General features: G+C 34.0%; 3 protein-coding genes across 5 annotated transcripts; 2 read left to right on the forward strand and 1 right to left on the reverse strand.

The window, feature by feature from the left end:
- Positions 1-925: 925 nt before the first annotated feature.
- On the forward strand, positions 926-4,772 carry LOC114290001 (soluble inorganic pyrophosphatase 1). Of its 3 annotated transcripts, none has more exons than XM_028233863.2 (10): positions 926-989; positions 1,138-1,192; positions 1,827-1,933; positions 2,025-2,053; positions 2,356-2,421; positions 2,570-2,677; positions 3,660-3,725; positions 3,817-3,937; positions 4,045-4,126; positions 4,422-4,772. In XM_028233863.2, exons 3-10 carry the CDS (start codon positions 1,834-1,836, stop codon positions 4,462-4,464), a joined length of 615 nt encoding a protein of 204 aa, XP_028089664.1. In that variant the 5' UTR covers positions 926-989; positions 1,138-1,192; positions 1,827-1,833; the 3' UTR covers positions 4,465-4,772. The 3 variants fall into 3 exon arrangements, with proteins under 3 accessions (XP_028089664.1, XP_028089663.1, XP_028089662.1); XM_028233862.2 differs by having other exon boundaries at positions 949-1,008; XM_028233861.2 differs by lacking the exon at positions 926-989 and having other exon boundaries at positions 1,028-1,192.
- Positions 4,773-5,224: 452 nt separating this feature from the next.
- LOC114290000 (uncharacterized) lies at positions 5,225-7,345 on the forward strand. Its single transcript, XM_028233860.2, has one exon. The coding sequence runs from the start codon at positions 6,288-6,290 to the stop codon at positions 7,278-7,280; it is 993 nt and encodes a 330-aa protein (XP_028089661.2). The 5' UTR covers positions 5,225-6,287; the 3' UTR covers positions 7,281-7,345.
- A 565-nt stretch (positions 7,346-7,910) lies between these two features.
- Positions 7,911-9,832, reverse strand: LOC114289999 (3-oxo-5-alpha-steroid 4-dehydrogenase (DUF1295)). Its single transcript, XM_028233859.2, has 3 exons — positions 9,457-9,832; positions 9,104-9,367; positions 7,911-8,703 (listed from the first exon to the last, which is right to left on the reverse strand). Exons 1-3 carry the CDS (start codon positions 9,727-9,729, stop codon positions 8,212-8,214), a joined length of 1,029 nt encoding a protein of 342 aa, XP_028089660.2. The 5' UTR covers positions 9,730-9,832; the 3' UTR covers positions 7,911-8,211.
- Between the last annotated feature and the right edge of the window lie 1,549 nt (positions 9,833-11,381).

An 11,381-nucleotide genomic window follows, 5' to 3' on the forward strand; every position in this document is an offset into this window, starting at 1 on the left:
ATAATTTTTTAAAACAAAAAATCATAAAATAACTCAATAAATTACACTAAATAAAAATTATATATATACGTCATAATCAACATGTGATATCACTCGTCAATAACAATAACAAGTTATATATAAGTATAATCAATCCTAACATATGTAGTGATTACGCTAAAATGAGTAGTCACATTTTAATTGTAGGATTTATCTTTTCAAATATAAGTTGATTATTAGTTGATTATACCATCTGTTAATAATAATGTGTACTATCTGTTTCTGGTTTATTATCTAAAAAAAAATAATGTATACTAATGTGATACGAAATTTTTACTTAAAAAATGTTGAGTCCTATAATACACACATTTTAATTTAAGGAAAAAAATATAATTTAGTGTAGATTTAGAAATAAAATTACATATAAGTGATAAATTTTATAAATATTAATAATTAAAATTATAAAAAAAATTCATGCATCTGAAAAGAAAAATTAAAACCCACTTAATTGTAATTCCCCCTTAATTTAATTGGTATAGAATAATAGGGTTTATCAATTAAAAAAGAGTCCTCATACTTTTTTTGGATAGTGGATCTTTGGAGTTTGCTTCTTTTTGGGGGGGGGGGGTTATTTTCATTTTTTGTGAATTTTTTTTAAAAGAAAATTCAAAAAACTTTAGGTTTGTTGATTCAGCTCAACGGGACGAATTGTAAAATTAAAAAATGTTCTGAAGGTACAAAAATAAGCAGAAAATAAAATATTTTTTGAGCTTATTTTGACTTGTTCAATTTTTTTTGAAATTTTTTAATTTATTTTACATTTTAATTATCAACGGATCAAAAAAAAAAAATACTAAAAAAAAATATATATATATATATATATATAACTTTTTTTAGTTTTTCCAAACACCAATATCATATTTCCTAAATAAATTCATTTTAAAAAATGTGTGGCAGATCTGATTTTGGGGAGCTACTTTTTTTGTCTCACCTCACCCTAAAGCCAAGAGGTGCAAGATTTCCTCGAAAGTAGGAACAATCTGACTAGCACATTCACACCTCACACATCACTGCGACATTTTAGTGTTCTTGTAGAGATCTCTTATACTATATATACATATGTGCTTATTTAACAATATTTGTTCACAAACCTCACAGGAACTCTATTCTCTTAATAATCTTCCCAACCCTGTTCCTTCTTCTTTATTCTCAGGTAAGTTTTTCAGTTCCTTTTTGTTTATTTGACATGAAACTTTTTTCTTCCATTTATTTTATTTTTATTATAAAGTCTTGCATAATGTTGAGTATTGACTGTCTTTTTCTATCTGGATTAATTTATCTATATAAAACAATTATTCATTACACTTCTGGGTTTCCAAATATACTCACATATCTTAATTTTAGTTTCCATTTTCAAAAATTAGAGAGAGAAGTATCTGGAGGTTCATACTTGGATATTTGACTTTGATGATTATATATAAGGCCTTTTTTGGTTTTACTTTTGATGATACTGCCCTCTTTTTATTGATTTTATTGTGCAAATGAAGTATCTGCTGCTCAATATTCGAGCATTACAGTGGACATATATTACATTATAAAGCTGAGCAATCTTGATTTTTGTTTGTTTGGTATTTAACAATCTTGAATCTTCCCATACATGTGTTGTGAGGCCAATTTATTTTTTCTGAATCTTCCCATGCATATATTGATGCAAGTAATTTAATAATACCAACCTTAGCCCATACTTTAAATAAATGAAAATCAGTTAGCACAAAAGTATATGCATTTATTTTTAAATAATGTTAACTCTATTAAATTGTTTATTTGAGATCTTTGTTCTCTATTAGGCCAAAAATGAGTGAAAGTCGCAATGCTCCCCGTTTAAATGAGAGGATCCTATCATCTTTATCCAAAAGATCAGTTGCTGCACATCCTTGGCATGATCTTGAGATTGGTACAACATAATGATTATCTTTCATAATTCAGAATAACTTGTATATTAAATTGGTGAGGATGTTAATCATTTTGCAAAATCTTTGCTGCAGGACCCGAAGCACCCCACATTTTCAACTGCGTAAGTCTGTAATCCAACAAGCATCACCAAAGGAACACAACCTTCAAGCCAAAATCTGAAAATTGTCAGATAAAATAAGACCACATTAAATTATCAAAATTTAAATCATTAGTTAAGATCACTGATTTTTCCCCCTCAAGTTTCTCTGAGAATTTCTCTTTCCCAACAGACAGCAAACATTGCAAAGACCTAGTTGTACTCAATATAATTTTGAAATCTAGCTAGCATTTCTTTTTACAAGTTTGGTCCTTCCCAGTTATGATATATGCTTACTGAACTGTCAGCTTAATTTCTTGCTACAGGTTGTCGAGATAACAAAAGGAAGTAAGGTTAAATATGAACTCGACAAGAAGACAGGGATGATTAAGGTATGAATGAACTCACAGCTGAAATTGGATGATTGTGATTTCAAGATATCAGTATTTCCATTCCAGGATCTTAGAACTGTGTTGTATATCTGTCTTTAGACGTCTAAATATGTACTTTTTTATTTTATTACTTTAAATTATTGACCAGGTTGATCGGATCTTATATTCATCCGTGGTCTATCCCCATAACTATGGTTTCATCCCTCGCTCGCTATGTGAAGATAATGACCCATTGGATGTTTTAGTCCTCATGCAGGTAATTTCAATCAATTTTGCAGCCATCTTCTATGCAGAAAGAACTTCCTTAAATTCAGTCAAATGTGATAGGTATATAATGCAAAGTGACATAGTTGTTGACTAATGTCCGAGATTCCAAAGCGCCCTAACTTCATCATCTAGTGTGACAAAACAATGCATTAACCTTTATAATCCCTAAATACACACAAAGCTCCTTTTAAATGGGAAATAATGCCCCTTACCTGAATTATTTCAGATGGAAATCGGAGGAGAATGCTTATATATATCTACAAATTTTTTTCCTCCTTTAATCAGTTTTATTCCCATTATTGGGTTCACGCCAAACTAATTTAATATTTTTCAAATATGATGCAAATAATTATCAAGTTGAATAGTTTTTCCTTGATTACTAATCCACAACCAGGAAGTATTGGCATGTCAATCCTTCACAGCTACTATTTGTTTGAGCCATTTTAATTACTAGAAAATACTATTGTAATACACTAGCGAGTGACGTTTTAGAATGTACATTCAAGAAAATTGTATATTTTATTCCAAAATAGTGAATTTGGAGATCCAAAGTGATCTGAACTATTTTTCCCTTCTTGTTTTTCTTAAGAGAAAAAATAAATAAATATAATGAAGTAAAATCTTGAAAGAGTAAGGTTTTGGAAGAAGAAGATCTTGAAAGGGGTTTATGATGCTCTTAGAAATTTGTTTTTACATACTTCCTTTGAACATAGGAAAACTTCAACACAAGTAGAAATGGAATTTAATAGAGATTATGTTTCAATTATTGTCTATTTGTTCAATAACTTGATGAGTTTCAAAATTGTGATCTATATAAACCCACCAAATTGTACCATATTCTAGAGGTGTGGCACATCACGTTCTTATTCCCATTCCATATCCTAGAACGATCCACGTTCAAGGTAACATTGGTTTGAGCTTTATGTTTGAAAAATGACTATAAACACTTGCCAAATTATCATTTTGAATAGGAGCCGGTTCTTCCAGGCTGTTTTCTTCGAGCCAAGGCCATTGGACTTATGCCTATGATCGATCAGGTACTCTTTGAACTTCTAAAGTGAATTAAGCTTTTGGCATATCTTTCCATCAATGTAAACAACATGATAACTAGTTCCACTTCCAAAACAGGGAGAGAAAGATGATAAGGTCATTGCAGTGTGCGCTGATGATCCAGAGTATAAGCACTACACTGACATCAATCAGCTTGCCCCTCATCGCCTCACTGAAATCAGACGCTTTTTTGAAGACTGTATCCTTTCTAAAACTTGCTAAATAAACTTTTGCTTTGCCTATTGCAATTGTGTGTAGGTTTAGATTAGAATTTGTGGAGTAATGTTCTCCTAACACATTGCACAGACAAGAAGAATGAAAACAAGGAGGTTGCAGTTAACGATTTCTTACCTTCAACTGCTGCCATTGAAGCCATCCAGCACTCAATGTAAGTGTGCCGTAAACAGGCAAAATACCTTGGAATTAGTTATTTGCATATATAAGTGAAGAATGCATTTGAAAATGAGGCTGCTCAAGGAAATGGGCATTGCAAGATCAAAGAAAGATGAGAAAGTTTTCAGTTTTTTACTAAAAAAAATCATCTTCTGCAAGTAATAATTCCCAGGTTGATACAGTATCAACTACTTGGCTTTTTTGTTACGATAAATATATGTGTGTGTGTGTGTGTGTGCGTGCGCGTGTGTCTTCTATCCTAAGGTGACATCTAAATTGATCTGGTGCAGGGACCTTTATGCTGAATACATTCTGCATACCCTGAAGCGGTAGGAGTAAATAGCTTCTCTTAAATCTTAATAAATGGTGTCAACAATATTGTAAAAGGAGAAGTTGACAAATATTCATCTTTGTTTTGGACAATTATTAGTCCTAGTTTGGTTTGTGGCATAGCCACGTGGTGCCCATGGGGCACCGAATAATTTTTCCCATTAGACTTGTATTCAAAATATGTTTCATGTTACTGGTCTATGTAGATTGCATGCCAAAATGGAAGTGTAATGGTTTGCATCTGTTAATGTAATGTTCTGTTTCCACTGACTGTTGGATCTCTATACATGGTTTAAATAACAGTTTATGTATCGGTACTGATGACATGGTCATATATTATATATCGGTGAATATTGATATTGTAAGTCCAGAATCCCCATATGTATTTGGGGGATATTTAAGGTCTTGCTCTACACGCTCATCGTCTGTGAATTTAATGACGTGCAGCCCTTTTCTTTTAGTAAAAGGGAAATGCTAAAGACCGCCTATAGGGCAGTGTGATATATATGCATGTAAAAAGTGTATTGAAATATGTAAAAAATGTATAGTAATATATAACTGTAGACAAAAATATGTGAAATGTATATTGAAGTTGTGAATTTTTCATTACTTTTCATAAAACGATAATTTTATGTACAATATTGGAGTTGGCGAATGACTATGTACTACATCATAAATAGAAATCAGTTGCGTTAAAGGCACAAAAGATTTTTATTTTTGATCTTAATGAAGCCTTTTTTTTTCTTTCTCTTTTAAATTTTTTTTTTTTATTACTTTTTGTTTTGTTTTTAAAATTTGTTGTTTTTGTCTTTATAAATTTCTTTATGGAAATCTTATAGAGGAGAGAGCCTACTTTTTATCAGATAAATTGAGTTTTTATTATATGGAATGATCATATAATAATTTTGAGAAGAAAAGAGACTGTTTATTGAAACTGCACAATTGTATTTGAGTTAGAAAATGTTGTTGAAACAAACAGTCCTCACTGTTACACCTGTGGATTGGTTATGTGATTGATATATATATATATATATATTAAAAGTTGCAAAACCTGTTGAAACATTTGTAATTCAAAACTATACAAGCGACATAAAGATAACATGACAAGATAGAGTATATCTAATAAGTGTCCATCGTTGGAAGCGAAGTGGTTGGTAGGTAGAATTGGACTTGTCTGACTATTTTCTGAGAGTTCATCTTTGCTCATGGATCAGAGGGGTTGATATCGTTTTGAACGCATCTTAGAAGGAAACCCGTTGCAATCGCACACCAAACTGCATCACTTGGAAATGAAGGTGCCTCTCCCTCCCTTCCCCTCCTTGCTTACCAACTCCCATGGTCCCACCACCATATATAACTCAAATTGCTTCTATTTGAGGCTAATTGCAAATATATATAAAAATCAAATGTTCTTAATATCCTAACGGAGGCTAGTTGCCTTAACAACCACAAAGAAGAACAGATAAAGAAATAAAAAGAAGAAGCAACATCTTAATATCATCTTTTTTGCACTTTGGTAAAAAAGGTTATTAGACAAGAAATCGTTATCCAAGATAAGTGATTCTATTACATGTTTAAAATGAAAACATGAACAGAATTACCAGAAAAAAGTAAATAAATAAAAATTTAGTATGAAAACATAAATTAACACAAGAAAAGAGTTAGTTGGTCTTCCTTCATCAATTTACCTACAGCCAAAACAACATCTCAACTGCCATTAAACCAGGAAATTAGACCTCCTCACATATTTATTGAAAGGAAAGTTAACGGAAGGAATAGAGGGAAGGAGAAAAAAAAGAGGTGAGGCCACACTCGACAGAAACAAAATGATTAGTCAAGCACGCCTTCTGCACCCAGAAATTCCAGCAATATTGCAACATGATAATGTCATCCGCAACATAATATTCTTCAAATGTACGACGTGGCAAGTGGAAGAGACTTTGGATCCAATCAACTGCCCTTATCATTACTACTGCGACAGCACCTACCCAGGTAATTATCCACCTGCTGTGGATATTTTACTACTTTCCCTCGTGACAGCTTCGTACCTGGCAACACTAATCTCGTTAGTAATGGAGATGATCGTGTATGTCAATGGCAATGGGGCTGCTGCTGTTGCTGGGCGGCGAACAAATAATAATAATTGTGTTGGTCAAATAATTAGAAGATGCTTGCTACCATCTGGTCCAGTGTCCCTCCCACTCACCCTCTTGGCCCTTGCCAAGGGACAGAGGATCAACACAATATTTCCCCTCTCATGCATTGGCCCCTCTATCCTCCAACTGATTCAGATCTCTGCTCTTGCCCTTGACAATGTGGCCGAAAAGGATATCAAGTACGCTCTCTACAAGGCCTCCACAATCTCTGGAATTTTGCATGCGAGCTTGTACCTTGATTCAACCATATTGCCCTACTATACAGGTTTTGATGCCCTGGTGTCATCAACCTTTTCCGGGGAGTGTATATCTTGTGTGTGTCGGAAACAGGTCCTGGTTGCCGGAGGGAAGTTGGTCTCTTACAGGGGCTGGTCACTAACTACTTTTTTAGTGGTAGGTACTCTTTGTTTTAGGATGATTTGCAAATTGTCGTCTACACAGAATAAGGGAAGAACCATATTAATCAAATTCAAGAACATACTGGAAAACTTAGGTTGGATCTTTATAGTTATGGATTGTGTCTATCTAATTGTAAATTCCCCTCCTGAAAGATCTCTCACGCGTGTTGCAGCCTCGTCAGGTTTGTTTGTTTTGATTTGTCTCCATGTACTCAGAAAGGCATGCACTTGGCTAAAGCAATGGCACTCAAAGTGTGAAAAATAAGATACATCACAAACATGAAAAAAAGAAAAAGAAAAAAAGAAGACACAAATGATTGTGTATAGAAACACTGATGTTCATATAAATAGCCACAGTTTTGGGGCAGCAAAAGCTTGATACATGTTAGTTGTGTGACCATCAAATTTCTTTCTGACTACTTAACCACGACTTAAAAGGATAGGACCCTTATAATTTTATTTGAGTATCTTTGTTTTCAGTATCATAATAGCCTTAAACTAATAATCACTGCAACATATAAGAATTTTAGAGTTCAAATTTTTGTCTCTAAAAATGAAAATTTTGTTGCAAAATACATTTAGGGACAAATTTTTATCGTCGCGAGAATAGTTGTTAAAAGGTCATCTCGAAAAGTCAAAAATAAAACTTTTAGCGATAAAATTTTGAAAATGTCACTAATAAGTACACTTTTAGAGACAAAATGATTCATTTTTTGAGACAAAAAATTTGGTCCCAAAAAGATTACTAATGTCTAATTTTCGTTGCTAAAAATATAATCACACTTTTCACAACAAAAATATTTGGTCCTTAAAAAATAATTTTGTCCCTAAATTTTGGTCCCTGAGACCTTAATTTTTTGTAGTGAATACAGCTACACCCCCCACCTTTGGCAACTTTTAGATAAGAAAGGAACTTGTTTACTAAATGCACAAATGCTTTATACAATTTCATACAACAAATTACTCCTCATACTCCAACACCATTCACTCTTCTGCCAAAGTAACTACAGAGTGCAAACACAAATGTGAAGTTTTAAAGATAAAGCATAAGAGAGGTACATGTAATTATTAAATTTTTTTTTTCACATTGGATGCCATAGTCCAGGGACAAAGGAGTTGAACCTTGACCTCTTAGTGATGACGTGTAAGAGTTCTGGCCAAATAGACTAGCGTCCAAATAGCAGGGAAATCCGGATTCAAGTGGTCTTATCTTTTCCTCCCTTTGGGGTTGGGGACGACTTGAACTTGAACCAAGGTATCCACACCGAGGTTGTCTGCTGGTACACCCTGTATGCTTCAGCTCTATAATCCTGTTTCAGCATCCGCCTCTCGACAAGCATGGTGACATATGCCAAGCACATGCTATTAAAGAGCGGTCCGACAAAGGTCCAAGCACATCCAAGATTGCATCCAAAGATGACCAATCCCCACCACCACAACTGCTCCCCAAAGTAGTTGGGGTGTCGAGAGTACCGCCAAAGGCCCTTGTCATGATTTGGAACCATGGGCTTGCCAAGTTCTTTTAGTTTCTCATTTCTACAAACGAAGTTGTAGAGTTGTGTGTCGGCAAGATAGGCAACAACTATACCAGTCATGCAAACAACTACAGCAATCAAGTCCCAAAAATTCAGTGGCTTGTCAACTGAGTGGATAACATACAAGGGTAGACACACTCCAATCAGAAACACCTGCGCCAAGTTTTAGTTTTGGTTTTTAACAACCAAAAATCGTACGTTTAGGTCTCCCTCCAAGAAAGTCCCATTCTGACAGACAATTTAAACTGATTGACTAGATATTCCGAGTTTCAATTATATCAATTTTACCCTTTTATTTTTTTATGTTGTATCAATTTAGTCCAAATGATCACATTATTTTAGAAATTGGACTAAAAGTGCAAAATAGTCAATTCACTCTTTAGGGGGTTGATGTCCAATTTGAAATGATCAATTCTTTTTTGAATGTACTATTTTGCCCAAGAATTCTGTGTAATTTTTTAACAAATGTTATCAATTAGATTTTAAATTGACAAAATTAAAAAATTAAAAAGCAAAAACTATAAAAGCTAAATTATAGGCAAAAACAAATTACCTGCTGAGAAAGGTAGGCAGAGAAGAAAGAAACCCACCACCAATTTTTGCCATACTGCAGACGCATATCAGTAAATCTCCAGTCCTCCCTGGCACCCAATTGCCACCTTTCACGGCGGAAGTAGTTGTGACTGAGTCTGATAGCCCATGCCCATGTCATCAGTATCACCGCCCTCGACCTCCATGGGTTATACTTTCCTAGAGGGTGAGTTGCATAGTAATGTACTAACATCACTGGTATCACCGTCCAATAAACATCTATCAACTGCACATATAAGAATTAATGTTGAAAAGAAAAGAAAAGAAAAAGAAAACCATGCATGCAGTAGTATTAGTATTAGTAGTAAAACCCACCCAGTTGCTAGACTGGACAAGACTAATGATCCAAATGAGGAGATTGACATTGAGAAAGTAGAGGAGGTTTGCCAATAGGAAAGGGTGATCGTAGCACCAACTCCAAATAAACCAAGCACTTGAAGTATCCCTACTACTACTAGTACCGCTGCTAATTTGGTGAAGGAAGGAGATATAGAATAGTATGGAGGGAAGAGGAGCCAACAGTGCTATCACAGCATTCTTCATGTTATTATTATGACCACTCATATTGATGTTTGTTGGCTCTTGCATGGATAGTCCCAGGAATGACCCCCTTTATATAGATTTTTCTGTTTTATTTTTGTTTCTCATCTGTAAAGTCAGTTGGAGAGAGAGAAAGAGAATGCAATTAATTAAAGTAATTAAGCCGAAAGAATGATCATAAGGATAAAGGAGGAGGAGGAGGTGGTGGTGGGGATACACAGCTATCATTCGGCATGATTCCTCCTAGCCATGGTCCATGATGATTGGTGGGGTAGCCATTCTAAGAAAGAAATTCAGATTAATCAATGCTATGAGCATGTTTGGTGTAGTTTGTAGAAAATTCATAATTAGTGCTCTCTCATAAACTCACGAACTTAAAATAAAAAAAAAAAAACAGGATAGACTTAATAAAAGAAACATTGTGACAGCTCTGATGGTGCATGTAATGATGAGGGGTTGCATGGTATAATGAATATTTATTCGTTGGTCCATAACATCACGTAATTATGTCTTTGATCAATCATAAATTATCATGTTTTTTTATATTCGTCAATCATTCAATATAAAATTATGAATTTTATCCCTTTCACCAATCATAATGCATGTAAACCACCGTCCTACTTGGACCAACTTGGGTTAATATTAATATAAAAATGATAGAAACCTCATTTTTTCTTAACTCTCACAACCCCACAGACACATGTCTAAGTGATAGGAAGAAGAAAAACAAAAAATCAAAAAATAAAAAAGTTGATTAATCCCAGTACATTGAGAAGGTGGAGGTCAAGAAAACAAAGGTTCCCAACCTTTTTCCATATTAATAATACTGCCCAAATCAAATCACATCATCACATGGCTCCCACGGTATAAAATAAAAAAGAACAAAAAAGACAACCTAAGCACTCTTTGTCCCTGAAGATCCCTCCCTCCCTCGTTAACGTCCACATCTCATCATTGTCATCAAACACTTCCGCAATCTACGCGGGCTTAACACTGTGTATTTCCTGCCACGCCTGATCCAGGCTTTGGAGGGACCGTTATCTTCATCCACCGCACCCCTGCTGCTCAGTGCACTTTTAAGAGTAATGCTGGAAACAAAAACACCAAACACAAAATAGGACATACATATATCTCATATGGGATGGGTCTAAACCTACATATGGAATTCATTCCATGTGAGACTGTTAGCAAAAATTCAGTTTAAGTCTGATTGACCGTGATTGATCAACAGGTTTAAACAAATTTTAATAAACACAAAAAAATCAAGTTTTATGGTTGAATTTTATGCCTTAAATAGATTAAGGACTTCCTTAGAGCTAATTAAGTAAAGAAAGATTTGAACAAGAAAAATAAATATATATTTATTCAATTAAATTGTCACTTTAGTTACAAGAACTCAAACAACAGTAATCAACAGAAAGAAGAAAAGTGGAGATTAGAAAAAGTTATGACTAATCTACTCCTAACAAATGCTAAGTTAAAGTACTCTTAGATAAATATCATGTTTTGTGAGATACCCTAAGCCCACAATTTCCTCAACGAGCCTATGATTTCCTCAACATAATACATATCTCATCTTTGATAGGAATCATTTTGCAGATTTAGTGTTTGATTTGATCTTGGCTTCTTGATCTCAGCAACAAACTTTCAAATTGTTCAATTGCTAACTTTCTAGCTCTCAATTTAACATATCATCATAC

Source organism: Camellia sinensis, chromosome 5 (genome assembly GCF_055761805.1).
Source record: "Camellia sinensis isolate YWXY chromosome 5, ASM5576180v1, whole genome shotgun sequence".
In the NCBI taxonomy this organism is placed as follows: Eukaryota; Viridiplantae; Streptophyta; class Magnoliopsida; order Ericales; family Theaceae; genus Camellia; species Camellia sinensis.

Bases quoted from the DNA above. Each gene is read 5' to 3' on its own strand.
- LOC114290001 (XM_028233863.2), top strand. From the start codon at position 1,834: ATGAGTGAAAGTCGCAATGCTCCCCGTTTAAATGAGAGGATCCTATCA. The intron at 2,678-3,659 runs GTAATTTCAATC...CATTTTGAATAG, and splicing joins ATGTTTTAGTCCTCATGCAG to GAGCCGGTTCTTCCAGGCTG. The intron at 3,726-3,816 runs GTACTCTTTGAA...CTTCCAAAACAG, and splicing joins TTATGCCTATGATCGATCAG to GGAGAGAAAGATGATAAGGT.
- LOC114290000 (XM_028233860.2), top strand. From the start codon at position 6,288: ATGATTAGTCAAGCACGCCTTCTGCACCCAGAAATTCCAGCAATATTG.
- LOC114289999 (XM_028233859.2), bottom strand. From the start codon at position 9,729: ATGCAAGAGCCAACAAACATCAATATGAGTGGTCATAATAATAACATG. The intron at 9,368-9,456 runs GTGGGTTTTACT...TTATATGTGCAG, and splicing joins TTGTCCAGTCTAGCAACTGG to TTGATAGATGTTTATTGGAC. The intron at 8,704-9,103 runs GTAATTTGTTTT...AACTTGGCGCAG, and splicing joins CTGCCTACCTTTCTCAGCAG to GTGTTTCTGATTGGAGTGTG.